Source organism: Somniosus microcephalus, chromosome 6 (assembly GCF_052327205.1).
Source record: "Somniosus microcephalus isolate GS21.2 chromosome 6, FLI_Smic_1.0, whole genome shotgun sequence".
NCBI classification, from domain to species: domain Eukaryota; kingdom Metazoa; phylum Chordata; class Chondrichthyes; order Squaliformes; family Somniosidae; genus Somniosus; species Somniosus microcephalus.
Window position 1 is genome coordinate 47,271,272 of NC_140992.1, and position 22,676 is coordinate 47,293,947.

General features: G+C 43.8%; 1 protein-coding gene across 5 annotated transcripts in view; it reads left to right on the top strand.

Moving 5' to 3' along the window:
* atp11b (ATPase phospholipid transporting 11B) overlaps positions 1-22,676 on the top strand; it is a 194,878-nt gene that overhangs the window by 62,980 nt on the left and 109,222 nt on the right. For all 5 annotated transcript variants that reach the window (XM_085990141.1, XM_085990139.1, XM_085990137.1 and 2 more), the window contains 4 exons: positions 479-614; positions 8,578-8,775; positions 18,301-18,456; positions 21,969-22,141. In XM_085990141.1, the coding sequence (XP_085846267.1) occupies positions 479-614; positions 8,578-8,775; positions 18,301-18,456; positions 21,969-22,141 (663 nt within the window). The remainder of the gene's footprint in view (positions 1-478; positions 615-8,577; positions 8,776-18,300; positions 18,457-21,968; positions 22,142-22,676) is intronic.

The window sequence follows — 22,676 nt, forward strand, 5'->3', positions numbered from 1 at the left end:
ATGTTATCAATATATAATTATAATACAGGTAGACTATCCTTTATCCGAAAACCTCGGGACCAGCCGAGTTTCGGTTTTCGGAGAATTTCGGATTTTGGAAGGTGGGTCGGCGGGGGGGGGGGGGGTCGGCGGTTGTCGGGGCCGGCGGGGTCCGCGGGGGGTCGTGCGCACGACTTACGCTGACGCTCAGCGTAAGTCGGTCGGGGTCGGCGGGGGGTCGTGCGCACGACTTACCCTTTATCCGAACTTCCGAAACCAGAACCCTCTAAAAACCGAAGGTTTTTTCGTTCAGCGTAAGTCGTACGCACGACTTACACTGAACGAAAAAACCTTCGGTTTTTAGAGGGTTTCGGTTTTCGGAAGTCCGGATAAAGGGTAGTCTACCTGTAGTATGCATGCACAATTGAGGTGATGAGAATCTCAGCAAGCAAAAGCAAATGTTACAAAACTTAATTGTGATATTTCTTCCTATTTGTAGGTCTATGAACACCTTTCTGATAGTCTTCCTGGAAATTCTTGTGATTGAAGCAATTATAAGTACCATCTTGAAATACGTTTGGTGGTATGAGCCTTTGTACAATGAAAGAACTGGCCAGGAGAAAAATAGTAGCAGAGTGAGTATAGACAGATTATAACTTGATTTAGGGTCTCCTGAACCTTTGTAACTATTTGCATGTGGGTAATGTTATTTTCAATATTAAATGCTTAACTTAATATTTCACATTTGCAATGAATATAACCATTCTGAGATGGTTCCCATTTTTAAAGCGGGAAGTTATTTTTTTTATTAATATCTGTAAATACTAGGATTACAAGAAGCTTCAACTGATAGCAAATGCCTACTGACTATTTTCTTCTCCTTTTCATGGGATTTGTGCAACTTCTTGTCTCCGTTTTTGGATCCAATGTGTTCGTTATAACTGCCTGATGCTCCCAAATTTACTAATTGTGCAGTGCAATTTAAGTTGTAACTTGTGTTTATCAATTTGAATGTCTACCACTTACGTTAAAAACCTGCTCCACTGCTTAAACGCTTGTCTGCTTTTGGCCAACCGGACCAGCCATATGCTGAGTGATTTCCCCATAATGTAGATCAGGACATATTGTAGGGAATTGGTTAGAAGGCAGGAGACAGTGAATGGGCACAATGGGTGTGTACTCAAACTGGCATGATTTGACTAGTGGTGCCCCCCAGGGATCTGTACTGGGCCTCCGCTTTTCACTATATATTTATAATAGTGTAATATTTATATGAAAGAACAGAGCCATATATCCAAGTTTGCTGATAACACTAAGTTAGGTACCACAGTAAATAGTGTAGATGGGAGCAGAAAGTTGCAGAAGGGCATTGATAGATTAAGTGAGTGGGCAAAACTGTATCAGATGGCGTGAAGTATGAGGTCATCCACTTTGGACCTAAAAGATAGATCAGAGAATTTTCTAAATAGTGAGAAGCTAGTTGCTGTGGAGGAGTAGAGATATTTAGGAGTCCATGTACAGAAATGACACAAAGCTAGTGAACAGGTACAAAAAATAATTTAAAAGACACTTGGAATACTGGCCTTTATCTCGAGGAGGCTGGAATACTGTTGTGGGATTTCTCTCTGCCCCAAAGCAGACAGAGACGAGTGTGTACTGGTTCCAAGCGATTTTATTCAAGCACGTGCAGGGAGAGGCTCTCAGTCTGAGCTGAGACGGGAGTCTAATTTTTACATTCGAGCAGTTGGCTTATATACAATTTTACATCTTGTTTCCTTCACATCTTTGGGACTTGGCCAATTAATTGTCCAAGTCACGTACACTTAATCACATCTCCACAAAACACATCTTGTTTATCTCATTTGCCCTGTTTCCACATCTGCCATTGTTCTATGCTTTAGCTCTTTATCCAATTTCGTACACTTAACCACATCTTCGCAAATCACATTGTCGGCCCATTGTTCAATGTATGGCCTCTTCGCCTTCTTTCACTTCCCCCAATCATCGTGTAATATGCTTTTTTTCAACTGTCAGCAACTTTCTTTGTTCTGCCAGACTTCTCCTTTATTACATCAGCCAGCTAGTCAGTTAAGCCACTAATCTAACTTTTGACATAGACATAGAAACATAGAAGATAGGAGCAGGAGTAGGCCATTCGGCCCTTCGAGCCTGCTCCGCCATTCAGTGTGATCATGGCTGATCATCCAAATTCAGTACCCTGTCCCTGCCTTTTCCCCATATCCCTTGATCCCTTTAGCCTCAAGAAATATATCCAACTCTTTCTTGAATATATTTAATGAACTGGCCTCCACTGTCCTCTGTGGCAGAGAATCCCACAGGTTCACCACTCTGGGTGAAGAAATTCCTCCTCATTTCAGTCCTAAATGGCTTACCCCTTATCCTTAGATTATGACCCCTGGTTCTGGACTCCCCGGCCATCAGAAACATTCCTCCTGCATCTAGTCTGTCCAGACCTGACAGAATTTTATAGGTTTCGATGAGATCCCCTCTCAATCTTCTAAACTCCAGTGAGTATAAGCCCAATCGACACAATCTCTCCTCATACGTCATTCCTGCCATCCCAGGTATCAGCCTGGTGAATCTTCGCTGCACTCCCTCCATGGCAAGAACGTCCTTCCTCAGGTAAGGTGACCAAAACTGCACACAATACTCAAGGTGCGGTCTCACCAAGGCCCTGTACAACTGTAGCAAGACATCTTGTTCCTGTACTCGAACCCTCTTGCTACGAAGGCTAACATACCATTTGCCTTCTTAACCGCCTGCTGCACCTGCAACATAACTGTAACATAACTTCTACCCCTTCAAATACAAAGAGGTAGAAGTTATGTTACAGTTACATAAAGCTCTGGTTTGACCCCATCTGAAGTACAGTGTTCAGTTCTGGGCACTGCACCTCTGGAAGGATATATTGGCCTTGGAAGGGGGTGCAGCGCAGATTTACCAGAATGATACCTGGGCTAAAAGGGTTAAATTATGAGGACAAGTTTCATAGACTAGGCTTGTATTCCCTTGCGTATAGAATTGAAGTGTTTAAGATGATTAAAGGATTTGATAGGTTAGATAGAGAGAAACTATTTCCTCCGGTGGGGGAAGTCCAGAACAAGGGGGCATAACCTTAAAATTAGAGCTAGGCCCCCAAAAAGCTGTTGAGGCTAAGTAAATTGAAAACTTAAAAACTGAGATTGATAGGTTTCTGTTAGGCAAGGGTATTAAGGGTTACGGAACCAAGGCGGATAAATGGAGTTAAGATACAGATCAGCCATGATCTAATTGAATGGCAGAACAGACTCGAGGGGCTGAAGGCCCTACTCCTGGCCATATGTTTCTATCTGTTTTCTGCCTGCTCAGCATGGTGGAAATTCAGGATCTCCCCTGTGATCTCCAAGTGTAAGTGTTAGAAGGGACCTTGGGACTTGGGCTGCAGAATTATATCCAAGGCACACTTAGGACATATGAAGGGATCACACTCTCTTAATGTAAGAACATAAGAAGTAGGAGCAGGAGTAGGCCATACGGCCCCTCGGGCCTGCTCCGCCATTCAATAGGATCATGGCTGATCCGAATCTAGACTCACGTCCACTTCCCTGCCCTCTCCCCGTAACCCCTAATTCCCTTATCTGCTAGGAAACTGTCTACCTCCATTTTAAATTTATTTAATGTTGCAGCTTCCGCAGCTCTCTGGGGTAGCAAATTCCATAGATTTACTACCCTCTGAGTGAAGAAGTTTCTCCTCATCTCAGTTTTGAAAGGGCAGCCCCTTATTCTTAGATTATGCCCCCTAGTTCTAGTCTCGCCCATCAGTGGAAGCATCCACCCGATCAAGCCCCCTCACAATCTTATATGTTTCGATAAGATCGCCTCTCATTCTTCTGAACTCCAATGAGTAGAGGCCCAACCTACTCAACCTTTCCTCATACGTCAACCCCCTCATCTCCGGAATCAACCGAGTGAACCTTCTCTGAACTGCCTCGAGAGCAAGTATATCTTAAATATGGAAACCAAAACTGCACGCAGTATTCCAGGTGTGGCCTCACCAATACCCTGTATAACTGCAGCAAGACTTCCCTGTTTTTATACTCCATCCCCCTCGCAATAAAAGCCAAGATTCCATTGGCCTTCCTGATCACCTGCTGCATCTGCATACTAACTTTTTGTGTTTCATGCACCAGGACCCCCAGATCCCTTTGTACTGTAGCACTTTGCAGTTTCTCTCCATTTAGATAATAACTTGCTCTTTGATTTTTTCTGCCAAAGTGCATAACCTCACACTTTCCAACATTATATTGCATCTGCCAAATCTCTGCCCACTCACTTAGCCTGTCTATGTCCTTTTGCAGGTTTTTTTATGTCCTCCTCACTCACTGCTTTCCCTCCCATCGTTGTATCATCGACAAACTTGGATATGTTGCACTCAGTCCCTTCCTCCAAATCGTTAATATAGATTGTAAAGAGTTGGGGTCCCAGCACTGACCCCTGCGGAACGCCACTAGTTACTGATTGCCAGCCCAAGAATGAACCATTTATCCCAACTCTTTGTTTTCTGTTAGATAGCCAATCTTCCACCCATGCCAGTATATTACCCCCAATCCCATGATTTCTTATCTTGATCAGTAATCTTTTGTGTGGAACCTTGTCAAATGCCTTTTGGAAGTCCAAATACACTACATCCACTGGTTCCCCTTTATCCACCCTGTATGTTATATCCTCAAAGAATTCGAGCAAATTTGTCAAACATGACTTCCCCTTCATAAAACCATGCTGACTCTGTCCTATTAAATTATGTTTATCCAAATGCTCTGTTACTGTTTCCTTAATAATGGACTCCAACATTTTGCCAACCACAGATGTTCGGCTAACTGGTCTATAGTTTCCAGCTTTTTGCCTACTTCCCTTCTTAAATAAGGGTGTTACATTAGCAGTTTTCCAATCTGCCGGGACCTTTCCTGAGTCCAGGGAGTTCTGGAAAATAATCACCAATGCATCCACAATCCCTACCGCCACTTCTCTCACGACCCTAGGATGTAGGCCATCAGGTCCGGGGGATTTATCCGCCTTAAGCCCCATTATTTTACTGAGTACCATCTCCTTAGTGATTTTAATCGTGTTTAGCTCCTCCTCTCCCCCCCCATTGCCCCCTGTTTGTCCAGTGTTGGGATATTTTTAGTGTCCTCTACTGTATAGACTGATACAAAATATTTGTTCAGCGTCTTTGCCATCTCCATGTTCCCCACCACTAGTTTCCCAGTCCCGTCCTCTAAGGGACCAACGTTCACTTTAGCCACCCTTTTTCTTTTTATATAGCTGTAGAAACTCTTGCTATCTGTTTTTATATTTTTTGCTAGTTTACTTTCATAATCTATCTTCCCTTTCTTAATTAATCTTTTAGTTATTGTTTGCTGGCTTTTAAATGCTTCCCAATCTTCTATCCTCCCACTAGATTTGGCTACTTTATATGCCCTTGTTTTCAGTTGGATACTATCCTTTATTACTTTACTAAGCCACGGATGGCTGTCTTTTCTTTTATTCCCCTTTTTCCTCAGTGGAATATATTTATCTTGAAAGATGTGAAATATCTCCTTGAATGTAGACCACTGCTCTTGTACCATCTTACACTTTAATCTGTTTTCCCAGTCCACTTTAGTCAATTCTACTCTCATACCTTCATAGTCTCCTTTATTTAAGCTCAGTACGCTGGTTTGAGATCCAACTCTCTCATCCTCAAACTGAATTTGGAATTCAACCATATTATGGTCACTCATTCCAAGGGGATCCTTTACTAGGACATTTTTTATTAATCCTGTCTCATTACACAGGACCAGATCTAAGATTGCCTGCCCCCTGGTTGGTTCAGTTACATACTGCTCAAGGAACCCGTCCCTAATACACTCTATGAACTCTTCCTCAAGGCTGCCATGCCCAATTTGATTAGTCCAGTCAATATGAAAGTTAAAATCCCCCATGATTATAGCTGTTCCCTTATTACAAGCCCCAACTATTTCCTGATTTATACTCCGACCAACAGAGTTGCAACTGTTAGGAGGCCTATAGACTACGCCCACTAGTGACTTTTTCCCCTTATTATTCCTTATCTCCACCCAAACTATTTCACTATCCTGATCCTTTGACCCAATATCATTTCTGACTATTGCAGTGATTCCATCCTTGATTAACATAGCAACCCCACCTCCCTTCCTGTCTGTCCTTCCTAATTGTCAAATACCCTTGTATGTTTAGTTCCCAGTCATGATTATCTTGCAGCCATGTTTCCATAATGGCCACCAGATCATACCCATGTGTAGTTATTTGTACTGTCAACTCGTCAACGAATGCTGCGTGCATTCAGATAAAGAACTTTCAAATATGTTTTCTGACAATTTATTCCTGCTTTTACCCCTTTTTACTACTTTACCTTTATCATTATACATTCTGTCCCTTCCTGACATGCTCTGGTTTTTAATTCCCCCACTGCTACCTTGCTCTATTGCCTTCTCCGCTGTCATTTTTATTTTTCGCTCTCTTAAAACCTCCCCCCCACTAATTAGTTTAAAGCCCTCTCTACAGCCCTAGTTATTTGATTCGCCAGGAGTCCCAGCACTGGCCAAGTGAAGTCCGTCCCAACGGAACAGCTCTCTCCTGTCCCAGTACTGATGCCAGTGTCCCAGGAAGCAAAACCCGTTTCTCCCACACCAGTCTTTGAGCTACGCATTTAACTCTCTAATTTTATTTACCCTAGCCAAATTTGCACGTGGCTTAGGTAGTAATCCAGAGATTATTACCCTTGTGGTTCTGCTTTTTAATTTGGCCCCTAGCTGCTCAAACTCCCTCAGCAGAACCTCCTTCCTTGTCCTTTCTATGTTGTTGGTACCAACATGGACCACGACAACTGGATCCTCCCCCCTCCCACTCCAAGTTTCTCTCCAGCCCAGAGGAGATGTCCTTAACCCTGGCACCGGGCAGGCAACACAACCTTCGGGGCTCTCGGCTGCAAAGAACTCTATCTATCCCCCTAATGATACTATCCCCTACCACTACAACATTTCTTTTATTTCCCCCCACTTGAATGGCCCCCTGCTCCACGGTGCTGTGGCCGGGTTGCTCATCCTCCCCGCAGTCCCCGTTCCCATCCTCACAGGGAGTAAGAGCCTCAAACCTGTTGGACAAGAGCAAGGGCTGCGGCTCCTCCAACACTACCTCCTGGATCCCCGTACCTGCCTCACTTCTAGTCACACCATCCTGACCCTGGCCACGGACTACATCTGAATTAATTAATCTAATTGGTGTGACTACCTCCTGATAGAGTCCAAGTAACTCTCCCCCTCCTTGATGTGTCTGTGTTTGAAGCTCGGACTCCAGCTCTTCAACACTGAGCCGGAATTCCTCGAGCAGCCAACACTTACTGCAAATGTGATCACCGTGAGCATCAATGGTGTCCACCAGCTCCCACATATTGCAGCAGCAACACATCACCTGATCTCCCATTCTATGTAATTAATTAAATTTATTAATATTCTTAAATACCCTCTGCCCTAGATGATGAATATCGCACCTTAGAAACTATAAACCACGGAGTTTAAGCTTAAAAAAGAGAGAAATACTCACCAACCAATCACTTACCCGCTTTCTGGTGACGTCACACTTGGATTACTTTTTACCTCTCTCCTTCCCTCTGAGGTCCGAGACTGGAGATTGGTACGCCTTACCTGGGTCTCTGGATCCTTTATACAGCCGCTCAGCCCGCGATTCCTGCCGATTCTCGCACTGAGGCCTTACCTGGGTCTCTGGAGCCTTTATACAGCCGCTCAGCCCGCGATTCCCGCCGATTCTCTGGTATTTAGCTGACTGGTTGCTGAAAATATTTCATCTAAGTGTTGCCCAGTGTTCACAGCTGTCCTTACTGCACACTAGTTCCATAGTCTTCTGTCCAGATAGCCTTGCCTCAGGAGCCTCAGGAGTCAGAAAGAGTCATGCTTCCATAGCCACTTAGCAGCTGTCTTCCAAACAAATACAATAAGCCTCCTCTAGATGGAAAAAGCCAATCCTTCTGAAAGGGAGTTGAAACAGCCGGGCAATATGACACCGGCTTCACTTGCAGGAGCACTCAGTAAGGGTCCAATAGTTTTTAACGTTGCTGGACTCATCTGGGTTGGTGATTAGTCAGGCACAACTAAAGTTTATATTAGTTAGAGAACTAGCTTGCAAAGGGTTAAGTTTCCAGACAGGAAAATGCAAAGCTTCTTTCCTACTGGGTGAGATCGTATTTGCCCCCAACCCCAAATGCACACCATCTTCAAATATTTAACATGCTATCAGTACCTGGATTTGAGAGGCAAAATATAGAATAAACTCTATTTGTAATGTTTTGAAGAAATTAGGGAGCTGGAAATTTTATGTAGCTTGGTGATCAACCATATAGCTTGAAAATTTATTTCACAGTATAAAAAAAACTGCAATGAAGAACATATGAAGGGAGTAATGTGTACATGTTCATATAGTTGTCACAACATTTTGAAAATGATACATCAGTGTTTTATTTTAAGAGTATAATACAGTACAGTGACAATATTGTTTTGTTTGTAGATTCTGACCGGTATATCTGATTTCTTGGCTTTCATGGTGCTGTACAATTACATCATTCCAATTTCACTCTATGTTACCGTTGAGATGCAGAAGTTCTTGGGATCCTTTTTCATTATGTGGGATCTTGACTTGTACCATGAAGCGACAGATCAGCGTGCACAGGTTAACACCTCAGATCTTAATGAAGAACTTGGACAGGTGAGAATTAATTTGCATAGTTGGTAAACAGTCTTTGAGCATTAAGCCTGATGAAGCTGAGAGGACCATTTAGGCACTTTGCAACAGAAATAACCACAGAAACTTCCAGCACAGAAGGAGGCCCATCGTGCCTGTGCTGGCTCTTTGAAAGAGCAGTCGTGCTCAGTCCCAGATCCCCGCTTTTTGTCCGTAACCCTGTAAGTTCCTCATCCTCCATTACCTGTCCAACTCCCTTTTAAAATTATTTATGGAATCAGCTTCCACCATCTTTTCAGCTACAGTGTTCCAGATCCCGACAACTCTGAGTGAAAACAATTTTCCTCATCTCCCCTGTACATCTTTTGAATCTATGACCTCTAGTTATTGACCCACTCGCCAGAGAATAATTTTTCCCTATTCTATCAAAACCCCTCATCTTGAAAACCTCTACTAGGTCACCTTTTAACCTTCTCTGTTCCAAGGAGAATAGTCCTAACTTTTCCAACCTCTCCTCGTAACTGAAGTCCTTCATTCCTGGTAAACCTCCTCTGTACCCTTTCTAATGCCTTTACATCTTTCCTGAAGTGTGGTACCCAGAATTGTCCCTAATACTCCAGCTGAGGCCTAACCAGTGATGTATAAAGTTCCAACATGATCTGTTTGCTTTTATATTCTGTTCCTCTATATATAAACCCAAGTAACCCATATGCTTTTTTAACCAGCTTATCAACTTGCGCTGACACCGTTAAGGATTTGTGTATATGGACACCAAGGTCTCTCTACTCATCTACACTTTTCAAAATTGTGCCATTTATAGTATGCTATCTTTCCATATTAGTCCTCCCAAACTGCATCACTTCACACTTCTCCGCATTGAACTCCATCTGCCATGCTTTTGCCCATTTCACTATCCTGTTGGTGTCATCCTGAAGCCTATCCTCATCATGATCATCTACTTTGCCAAGTTTCGTATTATCTGCAAATGTTATAATGCTCTTTTTTAAAATTAATTCACGGGATGTGGGCGTCACTGGCAATTTATTGCCCATCCCTTATTGCCCTCGAGAAAGTGTTGGTGATGGTGTGTGACTTGGAGGGGAACTTGGAGGTGGTGGTATTCCGTGTATTTGCTGCCCTCGTCTTTCTAGGTGGTAGAGGTCGCGTCTTTGTGCGTTCTGTCGAAGAAGCTTTGGCGAGTTGCTGCAGTGCACTTTATAGATGGTACACACTGCAGTTACGGTGTGCTGGTGGTGGAGGGAGTGAATGTTTAAGGTGGTGGATGGGGTGCCAATCAAGCAGACTGCTTTGTTCTGGATGGTGTTGAGCTTCAGTGTTATTGGAGCTGCACTCATCCAGGCAAGTGGAGAGCATTCCGTCACACTCCTTACTTGTGCCTTGTAGATGGTGGAAATGCTTTGGGGAGTCAGGTGGTCAGTCACTCGCCACAGAATATCCAGACTCTGACTTGCTCTTTTAGCCACAGTATTTGTGGTTGGTCCAGTTAAGTTTCTGGTCAATGGTGACCCCCAGGATGTTGATGGTGGGGGATTCAACGATGGTAATCTAAGTCGTTTATAGAAATTGCAGAGTAATGGACCCAAAATTGACCCTTTAAGAACAGCACTGCAAACCACCTCCCAGTCTGAAAATATCCATCCACCGCCACACTTTGCTTCCCGTCACTGAGCCAATTATAAAAACATAAGAGCATAAGACGTAGGAGCAGGAGTAGGTCATTTGGCCCCTCGAGCCTGCTCTGCCATTCAATAAGATCATGGCTGATCTGATCTTGGCCTCAACTCCACTTCCTTGCCTGCTCCCCATAACCCTTGACGCCCTTATCGTTCAAAAATCTGTCTCTCGGCACCCTAAATATATTCAATGACCCAGTCTCCACAGCTGTCTGGGGAAAAGAATTCCAAAGATTCCCGACTCTGAGAGAAGAAATTCCTCCTCATTTCCGATTTAAAAGGGTGCCCCCTTATTCTGAAATTATGCCCCCTAGTTCTAGATTCCCCCACGAGGGGAAACATCCTCTCTGCATCTACCCTGTCAAGCCCCTTCAGAATCTTATGTTTCAATAAGATCCCCTCTCATTCTTCTAAACTCCAGTGAGTATAGGCCCAACCTGCTCACCCTTTCTTCATAAGACAACCCCTTCATCTCTGGAATCAACCTCGTGAACCTTCTCTGAACTGCCTCCAATGCAAGCATATCCTTTCTTAAATAAGGAGACCAAAACTGTACGCAGTGCTCCAGCTGTGGTCTCACCAACACCCTGTACAGTTGTAACAGGACTTCCCTACTTTTATACTCCATTCCCTTTGCAATAAAGGCCAACACTCCATTTGCCTTCCTAATTACTTCCTGTACCTGCATGCTAACTTTTGTGATTCATGTACAAGGACCCCCAAATCCCTCTACCTCAGCATTTTGTAATCTCTCCCCATTTAAATAATTTTGTATCCATACCACCACTTTCCCCTTAATTCCATGGACTCCCATCTTTTTAATATGCCTTTTGTGTGGCACTTTGTCGAATGCCTTCTGAAAATCCATATATACATCATCTACTGCACTAGATCCACTTTATCTGTTACCTGTTACCTCATCAAATAACTCAATCAAGTTATTCAGACACGATTTACCTTTAACAAATCAATGCTGGCTCTCCTTGATAAACTTTCATTTGGAATGATATGGGTTAATTTTGGCCCTGATAATGGATTCCAATAACTTCCCCACCACAAATGTTAGTCTGACTGGCCTGTAGTTCACTGGTTTATCCCTCACCCCTTTCTTGAATAGTAGTACAACATTAGCAACCCTCCAGCACTACTCCTGTATCCAATGAGGATTGAAAGATTATGACCAATGCATCTGCTATTTCTACCTTTGCTTCTTTCAGCACCCTAGGATGTATTCCATCTGGACCAGGTGACTTACCAACTTTCGATAATGCTTATCTTTTTAGCACGTCTTCTCTATATATTATCCTGTCCATAACTTCCCTTTTAGTGTAACCTCCACATTTAAAAAAATTTGTTCCTGGGATGTGGGCGTCGCTGGCAACGCCAGCATTTATTACCCATCCCTAAATGCCCTTGAGAAGGTGTTGATGAGCAGCTTTCTTGAACCGTGCAGTCCATGTGGTGAAGGTACTCCCAGAGTGCTGTTAGGTAGGGAGTTCCAGGATTTTGACCGAGCGACGATGAAGGAACGCCGATATATTTCCAAGTCAGGATGGTGTGTAACTTGGAGGTGATGGTATTCACATGCGCCTGCTGCCCTTGTCCTTCTAGGTGGTAGAGGTCGTGGGTTTGTGAGGTGCTGTCGAAGAAGCATTGGCGAGTTGCTGCAGTGCATTTGTAGATGGTACACACTGCAGCCATGGTGCACCGCTGGTGGAGGGAGTGAATGTTTAAGGTGGTAGATGGGCTGCCAATCAAGCGGTCCTCTGGCTTGATGGTAATGGTAGAGTGAGGGATATGCCAGGTCATGAGGTTACAGATTGTGTTGGAATGCAATTTTGCTGCTGCTGATGGCCCACAGCACCTCATGGATGCCCAGTTTTGAGCTGCTAGACCTGTCCTGGACGGTGTCGAGCTTCTTCAGTGTTGTTGGAGCTGCACTCGTCCAGGCAAGTGGAGAGTATTCCATCACACTCCTGACTTGTGCCTTGTAGATGGTGGAAAGGCTTTGGGGAGTCAGATGGTGAGTCACTTGCTGCAGAATACCCAGACCTGCTCTTTTAGCCACAGTATTTATGTGGCTGGTCCAGTTAAGTTTCTGGTCAATGGTGACCCTCCCCCAGGATGTTGATGGTGGGGGATTCGGCGATGGTAATGCCGTTGACTGTCAAGGGGCGGAGCTTAGACTCTCTTGTTGGAGATAGTCATTGCCTGGCATTTATGTGGCGCGAATGCTACTTGCCACTTATCAGCCCAAGCCTTAACGTCACCCAGGTCTTGCTGCATGTGGGTGTGGACTGCTTCATTATCTGAGTTGCGAATGGAACTGAACACTTTGCAATCATCAGTGAACATCCCCACTTCTGACCTTATGATGGAGGGAAGATCATTGATGAAGTAGCTGAAGATGGTTGGGCTTAGGATACTGCCTTGAGGAACTCCTGAAGTGATGTTCTGGGGCTGAGATGATTGCCCTCCAACAACCACAGCCATCTTGTTTTGTGCTAGGTATGACTCCAGCCAATTCAGAGTTTTCCCCTGATTCCCATTGACTTCAATTTTACTAGGGCTCCTTGATGCCACACTCTGTCAAATGCTGCCTTGATGTCAAGGACAGTCACTCTCACCTCGCCTCTGGAATTCAGTTCTTTTGTCCATGTTTGGGCCAAGGCTGTAATGAGGTCTGGAGCCGAGTGATCCTGGTGGAACCCAGCCTAAGCAGCAGTGCGCAGGTTATTGTTGAGTAAGTGCTGCTTGATAGCACTGTTGACGACACCTTCCATCACTTTGCTGATGATTGAGAGTAGACTGATGGGATGATAATTGGCCGGATTGGATTTGTCCTGCTTTTTGTAGACAGGACATACCTGGGTAGTTTTCCCCATTATCGGGTAGATGCCAGTGTTGGCTTGAGGCGTGGCTAGTTCGGGAGCACAAGTCTTCAGCACGATAGCCGGAATGTTGTTGGGGCCCATAACCTTTGCTGTATCCAGTGTGCTCAATCGTTTCTTGATATCACGTGGAGTGAATTGAATTGGCTGAAGAACGGCTTCTGTGATGGTGGGCACCTCAGGAGGAGGCCGAGATGGATCATCCACTCAGCACTTCTGGCTGAAGATGGTCGCAATGCTTCAGCCTTGTCTTTTGCACTTGTGCTGGGCTCTGCCCTCATTGAGGATGGGGATATTCATGGAGCCTCCTGCTAGTTGTTTAATTATCCACCACCATTCACGATTGGATGTGGCAGGATTGCAGAGCTTTGATCTGATCCATTGGTTGTGGAAACAGATTGCTGTCTGTCTGGAATCACGTAAGCCAGACCAAGTAAGGACGGCAGATTTCCTTCCCTAAAGGACATTAGTGAACCCGATGGGTTTTTACAACAATCCGGTGGTTTCATAGTCAGCATTACTGATGCTAGCTTTTTTTTCCAGATTTATTTAATTAACTGAATTTAAATTCCCCAGCTGCCGTGGTGGGAATTGTCTATAGCATGCTGCTTCCACTGTTTAGCATGCATGTAGTATGGTGTTGCAGCTTCCCCAGGTTGGCACCTCATATTTAGGTACACCTGGCCTGCTCTTCTACATTCCTCATTGAACCAGGGTTTGTCCTCTGGCTTGATGATAATGGTAGAGTGAGGGATATGCCAGGCCATGAGGTTACAGATTGTGTTGGAATGCAATTTTGCTGCTGCTGATGGCCCACAGCATCTCATGGATGCCCAGTTTTGAGCTGCTAGATCTATTCTGAATCTATCCCATTTAGCATGGTGGTCGTGCCACACAACACGATGGAGGGTGTCCTCAGTGTGAAGACGGGACTTCTAATCCACAAGGGCAGTGTGGTGGTCACTGCTACCAGTACTATCATGGACAGATGCACCTGCGACAGGGAGATTGGTGAGGATGAGTTGGTTCTCTCTCCACCTGCTGCAAGCCCAGTCTGGCAGCTATGTCCTTCAGGACTCGGCCAGCTCTATCAGTAGTGGTGCTACCGAGCCACAATGAAGTCCACCACGCAGAATATATTCTGTGCCCTTGCTGCCCTCCGTGCTTCTTCCAAGTGGTGTTCAACGTGGAGGAGTTACGATTCATCAGCTGAGGGAGGGCGGTAGGTGGTAATCAGCTGGAGGTTTCATTGCCCATGCTTGACCTGAAGCCATGAGACTTGATTGCGACTGGAGTCAGTGTTAAGTACTCTCGGGGCTACTCCTTGCCGACTGCATACCACTGTGCCGCCACTTCTGGTGGGTCTGTCCTGCCAGTGGGACATGCCCAGGAATGGTAATGGGGCAGTCTGGGACGCTGGCTGAAAGGTATAAAAGTATAACTATGTCAGGCTGTTATTAACTAGCCTGTGGGACAGCTCTCCCAATTTTGGCACAAATCCCCAGTTGTTAGTGAGGAGGACTTTGCAGGGTCGACTGGGCTGGGTGTGCCGTTGTCGTAGGTGCCTAGGTCGATGTCGGGTCATCCGTCCCGTTTTTTTATTCTTGTTTTTCGTAGCAGTTTGAGCAACTGAGTGGCTCGCTAGGCCATTTCAGAGTCGACCACGTTGGTGTGGTCTGGAATCACATAGGCCAGACCCAGTAAGGACAGCAGATTTCCTTCCCTAAAGGACATTCGTGAACCAGATGGGTTTTAATGACAAGCCGATCATTTCATGGTCAGCATTACTGATACCAGCTTTTTAATTCCAGATTTATTTAATTAACTGAATTTAAATGCACAGCTGCCGTGGTGGGATTTGAACTCTCGTCTCTAGATCATTAGTCCAGGCCTCTGGATGACTAGTCCAGTAAAATAACCACTATGCTACCGTACCCCCGCTTCCTTTGTGAAGACAGATGTAAAGCACTCCTTTTAATGTTTTTGCCAGTTCCTCTGCCTCTACATGAAAATTTCCCTTTGGGTCCTTAATGGGCACAACGTTTTCCCCTAGCAAACTGCTTATACTTTGTTTATAAAATATTTAGGGTTCATTTTCACGTTGCCTGCTAATCTTTTCTCTTAATCTCTCCTTGCTTCCGGTGTTAACTTTTTCAATTCCCTCCTGTACTTTCCATAATCTTCATGCTTATTAACTGAATCTTGCTACTAACATTTGTCATAAGCCTCCTTTTTCTGTTTTATTTTAACTTTTATTTCCTTTGTCATCCAGGGCGCATTAGCTTTGGATGCTCTAACTTTACCTTTCAAAGGATTATGCCTGATTTATACCTGAACTATCTCTTACTGGATGCCCTCCATTGCTCTGTTACTGCTTTACCCTGCAATCACCTTTTCCAATCTATCTCTACTAGGTCCCTTCTTAAATAACTGAAATTAGCTCTTCCCCAGTTGAGCATCTTTACATTTGATATTTTCTAGTCTCTCTCCAGAATTACTTTAAACTGAATTAAGTTGTGGTCACTGTTAGTTAGGTGATCTCTTACTGTAACACATTCCACTTGCTCTACTTCATTTTCCAGAACCAGATCCAACACTGCTTCCTTCCTTGTTGGACTGGAGACATTGATCGAGGAAGTTCTGCTGTGCACATACCAGAAATTCATCTCCTTCCCTACCCTTAGCACTCTGTTTTTCCCAGTTTATATTAGGGTAATTAAAGTCTCCTAATATTATTACTCATTTTTGTTACACACCGTTGAAATTTGCCAGCAAAGTTTCTGATCTATTTCCTTTTCACTTTGAAGCGCATAAAAAAAAAACAACAATGTAACAGCTCCCCTCTGTTCTTCCACTCAAGCCAAATAGATTCAGTCCTAGAACCATCTAGTAAATCTTTTCTATTTAGAACTGTAACATCATCCTTAATCTTTTTCCTTCTCTATCATCCCTGAATACTTGGTAACCAGAAATATTAAGAACCCATTCCTGGCCTTGTTTGAGCCATGTCCCTGTTAATGCAGCCACATCATCATCCCATGTAGCAATCTGTGCCTGCAGCTCAATAACCATATGGGTTACACTACAGACATTGACGTACATACAATTTAATGCCTCCTTTGTCACTTTTGCTATTTTTCTCAATCTGGTCCCTGCAACCTTTTGGATATTTCTAATTTTACTGCTGTTTATATCTCTGTCCTCTGATCTAATTTCTGCTATTTTCTGGCTCCTCTTCCCCTGCCAAATCAGTTTAAACTCTCCCCAACAGTACTAGTTAACCTCTCAGCGAGAACATTGGTCCCAGCTTTGTTTAGGTGCAACCTATCCATCTTGTACAGGTGTCCTGTCCCCCCTGAACTGGTCCCAATGCCCCAAGAATCTGAAACCCTCCCTTCTGCACCACTTCTCCAGCCATGCATTTACCTGCATTATCATCCTTTTTCTATACTCACATGGAACTGGGAGTAATTCTGAGATTACTGCCTTTTGAAGTCCTGTTTTTTAATCTTTATCTGGCTCCTGAAACTCTGACTGAAGGACCTCACCGCATTTTCTACATATGTCATTAGTTCCAATATTGACCACGACTTCTGGCTGTTCCCCTTCTCCTCGCAGAATATCCTGCACCCGCTTGGTGATATCTTTTACCCTGGCACCAGGGCGGTAACATACCATTCGGGAATCAGGTTTGCGGCTACAGAAATGCCTGTCTATGCTGTTAACTATCAAATCCCCTATGACTACTGCATTTCTACTCTTTTTTTTCTTTTTCCCCTGTGTGCAGTCAAATCTCCTGTGGTGCTGGGGGTTTGATTCTTACTGCATTCCTCCAAGGAGTAGTCACCCTCCTGGTATTCAAAACTGTAAACCGGTTGACTTGAGGGATTCCTGCAATACCTGTGTCACCCATTCCCTCACCACCTCCACCTTCTGTAGCTGTGGGGTGATCATATCCTGGAACGTATGTTTGAGGAAACTCTCAGACTCTCAGATGGACTGCAGTGACTCTAGCTGTTCCTCAAGCTCCAAAACAGAGCTTGAGCTCAAGCAACTAGCGGCATGGAACAGGATGCGCTTGCAACAGGTCCCAGCTGGCCTGCCATGGTAGTTAATCACTGACCTCTAAATCACTGAGCCCCTGACCACTAAAGCACTTAATACTGAACTCTCAAAATCTAAGAAACTGACGTCTGAGACACTGACCAATAAAATTAAGAAACTGACCATTGAAAGACTGAGATACTAAAATAATAAAAAGTTAACTAAAGGCACTGGAAATTATATTTATCAATCTAAAACACAATGGAAGCTACCATCAAGTGAATTTCAAGTGGAAAAACGAACAATTTAATAAAAACAAACTAACACTTACCCACCAATCCACTCAGTCCGCAGCAGTGTGTCACTTTTGAATTTTTTTCTCAGAAGTGAAGTGGCAACTTGGCTCAGTTAATAGCAATCTGCCTCTGAGTCAAAAGTAATCATGGTTGTAATTTTATGTTTAATAGGTATTTACATTGCAAGTATTTGTGCAATGGAATCTTTTAGGTTAAACTGTGGACCATTTTAATTACTCAGTTTGGCTAATGCAGCATGCCACTGGGTTTTTTTCCCCATACTAAATAAAATGGTTTGCATTTTTGAATTTGCTTTACTCAGTTGCAGATGAAATGACACTTCTAAGTATAATTTATTTGTATCACTTAATACATTCCTGCAATCGTTTTCTGACTCCCGCCCCTTCCTAGACCAGGGCAGCTGAAACCAATTGTTGCCTGCTTGCGATTCGGCAACTCGAGACACCAATGATAGAAGATGAGACCTTCCTGGTCTCTAGCTGAGTACCACAGTAAGTGGTGCATTTACCCCCTGAGCGATCAAGGAGCTGTGTGTTTTAAATAAAAGGTACAAGTGCCAGAGCAAATATGTATAACGTTGATTTATGTTCTTTTTATAATTAGGTGGAATACGTGTTTACAGACAAAACTGGAACGCTGACTGAAAATGAAATGAAATTCAGGGAATGCTCCATTAATGGCACTAAATACAAATATATCAATGGCAGTTTGGTTCCTGAAGGAGTGAATGGGGAGGTTGGGGATAAGAGACACATTTTTGTAAGTTCCAATCTATTTGCTTTCCATTATTTTAACAATTTTATTTCTTGAGTTGAAGGATAGGCTGGGTGGAAAGAGCAGAGAACTTTCAAGTATTCAGAGGGAAAAATGGTTAAAAATATTTCTGGGGTGCCTGGGAGATATTTGCTGTTTGATTTTTGTTTAAAAATACAGCCTGAAGATCCACCACATTGGGTCTTCTGATTGGAAAAGAAGTACTCAAATAGCTTGTTGAATGTGCCTGTTCCAAGCAGGTTGCTATTCATCCGAATAGATCAACATCAGCCTGAGACTTGAGGTTTTTTAGTGTCTTCTGGCTCAGGATATTGTTGATATTCATGGTTGGGGACAGTTACATTTTTCTTTTTTTTTTAAGTTATATTTTTGTGCTCATCAAGATGAGGAATGTCAATAAATCCCCAGGGCCTGATGATCTACATCCTAGGGTACTTAAGGAAGTGGCCCTAGAAATAGTAGATGCATTGCTGGTCATCTTCCAAAATTCTATAGACTCTGGAACAGTTCCCATGGGTTGGAGGATAGCTAATGTAACCCTACTATTTAAAAAGGGTGGTAGAGAAAAAATGGGGAACTATAGACCGGTAAGCCTGACATCGGTTGTGGGGAAAATGCTAGAGTATTATAAGAGATGTAATAGCAGAGCACCTGGAAAACAGTGACAGGATCAGACAAAGTCGACATGGATTTATAAAAGGTAAATCATGCTTGGCTAATCTACTGGAATTTTTTGAGGATGTAACTGGCAGAATAGATAAGGGAGAACCAGTGGATGTGGTGTATTTGGACTTTCAGAAAGCTTTCGATAAGGTCCCGCATAAGAGATTAGCGTGTAAAGTTAAAGCACATGGGATTGGGGGTATGGTACTGTCTTGAATAGAGAACTGGTTGGCAGACAGGAAGCAAAGAGTTGGAATAAACGGGTCTTTTTCCAAGTGGCAGGCAGTGACTAGTGGGGTACCGCAGGGATCGGTGCTAGGACCCCAGCTATTCACAATACAGGTAGACTATCCTTTATCCGAAAACCTCGGGACCAGCCGTGTTTCGGATTTCGGAAGGTGCGCGAAAACACTTCGGTTTTCAGAGTAATTCGGTTTGCGGGAGTGCGGATAAAGGATGCACTATCCCTTATCCGAAAGGGTGGGGGTCGGGTCGGCGGGGGGTGGGGGTCGGCAAGGGTGGGGTTCGGCCGGGGGGGTGGGGGTCGGCGGGGGTCGGGGTCGTGCGCATGACTTACGCTGAGCGATTTCGGTTTTCAGAAGTCCTGCTTTGCGCCACTTTCGGCTTTCAGAGGTTTTCTGGTTTCGGTTGTGCGGATAAAGGCTGGTACACTTACGCTGAGCGATTTCGGTTTTCAGAAGTGCGGAAAAATGCTACACTATCCCTTATCCGGCTAGGCCTGTAAGTCGTGCGCCACTCTGGTCATGTCGTGCGCACGACTTACGCTGACCGAAAAAACCTTCGGTTTTTAGAGGGTTTCGGTTTTCGGAAGTCCGGATAAAGGGTAGTCTACCTGTATATATAAATGACCTAGACACGGGAACTAGATGTAGTATCTCCAAGTTTGCAGACGACACAATGCTGGGTGGGCGTGAGGAGGATGCTGAGAAACTCCAGGATGATTTGGACAGGTTGGGTGATTGGGCAGATGCATGGCAAATGCAGTATAATGTGGATAAATGCGAGGTTATCCACTTCGGTGGCAAAAACAGGAAGACAGATTATTATCTGAACGGCAATAGATTGGGGAAAAGGGGAAGTGCAACGAGACCTGGGTGTCCTTGTGCACCAGTTGCTGAAGGTAAGCATGCAGGTGCAGCAGGCGGTTAAGAAAGCAAATGGTATGTTGGCCTTCATAGTGAGCGGATTCGAGTACAGGAGCAAGGATGTCTTGCTGCAGTTGTACAGGGCCTCGGTGAGACCACACCTTGAGTATTGTGTGCAGTTTTGGTCACCTTATCTGAGGAAGGATGTTCTTGCCATGGAGAGAGTGCAGCGTAGATTCACCAGACTGCTACCTGGGATGGCAGGAATGACGTATCAGGAGAGATTGGGTCAATTAGGCTTATATTCGCTAGAATTTAGAAGAACGAGAGGGGATCTCGTTGAAACTTATAAAATTCTAACAGGACTAGATGCAGGAAGGATGTTCCCGATGGCGGGGGAGTCCAGAACCAGGGGTCACAGTCTAAGAATAAGGGGTAAGCCATTTAGGACTGAGATGAGGAATTTATTCACCCAGAGAGTGGTGAACCTGTGGAATTTTCTGCCACACAGGGCAGTTGAGGCCAATTCATTAAACATATTCAAGAAGGAGTTGGATATATTTCTTAAGGCTAAAGGGATCAAGGGATATGGGGAGAAAGCAGGGACAGGGTACTGAATTTGGATGATCAGCCATGATTTCATTAAATAGCGGAGCGGGCTCGAGGGGCCGAACGGCCTACTCCTGCTCCATCTTCTATGTTTCTATGTCAATGGTGGGGAATGGATACTTGTTTTATTTTCGCATGCAATATCAGCATAATGTTGTCATAGGTCAGGCAGACCATAGGCCAAATATAAAGTAAAGCGTTCTTTTCTCTGTCCAACAATTATGAATATAACCTCAAACTTAGAACAGCATTCCTTGTTGTGTACGAGTGTCAATTTTTACATTTCTCAAATCAAGTATTATGGCCTGTCTGTGAGATTGCCCATTTGTGTCATTACCATTTTTATGTTATCGATCATTCAAGGAATTGGGTTGAGGCCAGCAGACTAACATTCTATTGAGCTGTACTGGATTATATATTTTATATCAGAAATTGTTGTTGAGGCAACTAGCATGCTATCTCGAGGACAATAGTTTTACCTTCACTGAAAACAGGCCAGTATTACAAAAAATATGGACCCTTTTCAAAATGGATTAATAATGCCTATTTTTTTCTTTCCCTCCTTCCTGCTAATGTTTGCCTCTTTTCTTAAAGACATTGACACCTTGCTGGGGTACAGTTGCAACAGTGCAGGTCATCCTCCAGCATTTCACCCAAGTGCCCATTTTTCCTATATTAACCTAGACAGTAACCAGTAACTGTTGGCAGGCTATTCAGTCAAGCCTGTGCCTGATGCTGTCGTCACTCAGCGGTGACAGATACAGACTTGCTGGATGATAATCGGGAACAGGTATACTACTTGATGTTTTCCTTTCCTAATCAAAGGTACTGAAGATAATTGTAGCGTAGCTGAATGAGATCAGCACAACTCGAGAGATCAAACCTAGGACATTCCTAGCTTGTCTACTCATTGGCCTGAACCAGAAGAATCAGTTGTTGAGCTGCACTGGCTAGTTCATTGTTTTTGGTACTGATATAAATTAACTAATGAGCCTTGGTTAGGCAAAATAAAGTAGCCCAATGAATGTTGATGTTTAAAAGATTTTTTTGTTCCAAAAGGCAATATTTGTCTGAATTAATATCGTTAGTGTTCTGACTTTTTCATGCTTCAATTCCTAGACTAATGAGGAGAAGATGTTCTTGAAGGCAATATCCCTCTGTCACACAGTGCATATTAGTGATCTGGAAGAGACCCAGAGATGTAAATTGAGACACGTCATTGCTGATCTGTCCAAAGTGCAATACTATGCTGCCTCACCAGATGAGAAGGCTTTGGTTGAAGCTGCCAGAAAGTAAGGACATTTTTTTCTACAATAAACTGATAAATTCAGTAGATATATGTAATGTTCCTTTGATTCAGAAGTAGCGCTTTTTTTGTTAAATCTGAACTCCAAAATTATTCTGAGCAATTTATGGGGATGTTTGTAAGGAAGCAATCACATCAGACTTTCATTTTATAGATTGTGCTGGACTGTCCTTGTATAAAACATGGGGGCAGAGATTCTCATTTCTAGTTATTTGGACCCTTTACTCGGTGATGTGGCAGTAAACAAAGACAAATGAAACTGCTATACCTAATGTCCTCCATGGTGAATTGACAGCCAGAAGTTAGTTTACATTCTGTAAATCAGTTACCTCACCAAGCAACTTTTGCATATGCCAGTGAATGTGACATCCAGCGTGTAACCCGAATGGATTATTGCATATTTAGTTTCATGTCCTTATTTATCCTGTGGCTCCTGATGCCAGTATAGTTGTGTTTACGGGGCTCTACTTGTGCCAGTTACAATAGATTACTTTTCCCCTCCATATCAATGCTGTAATTTC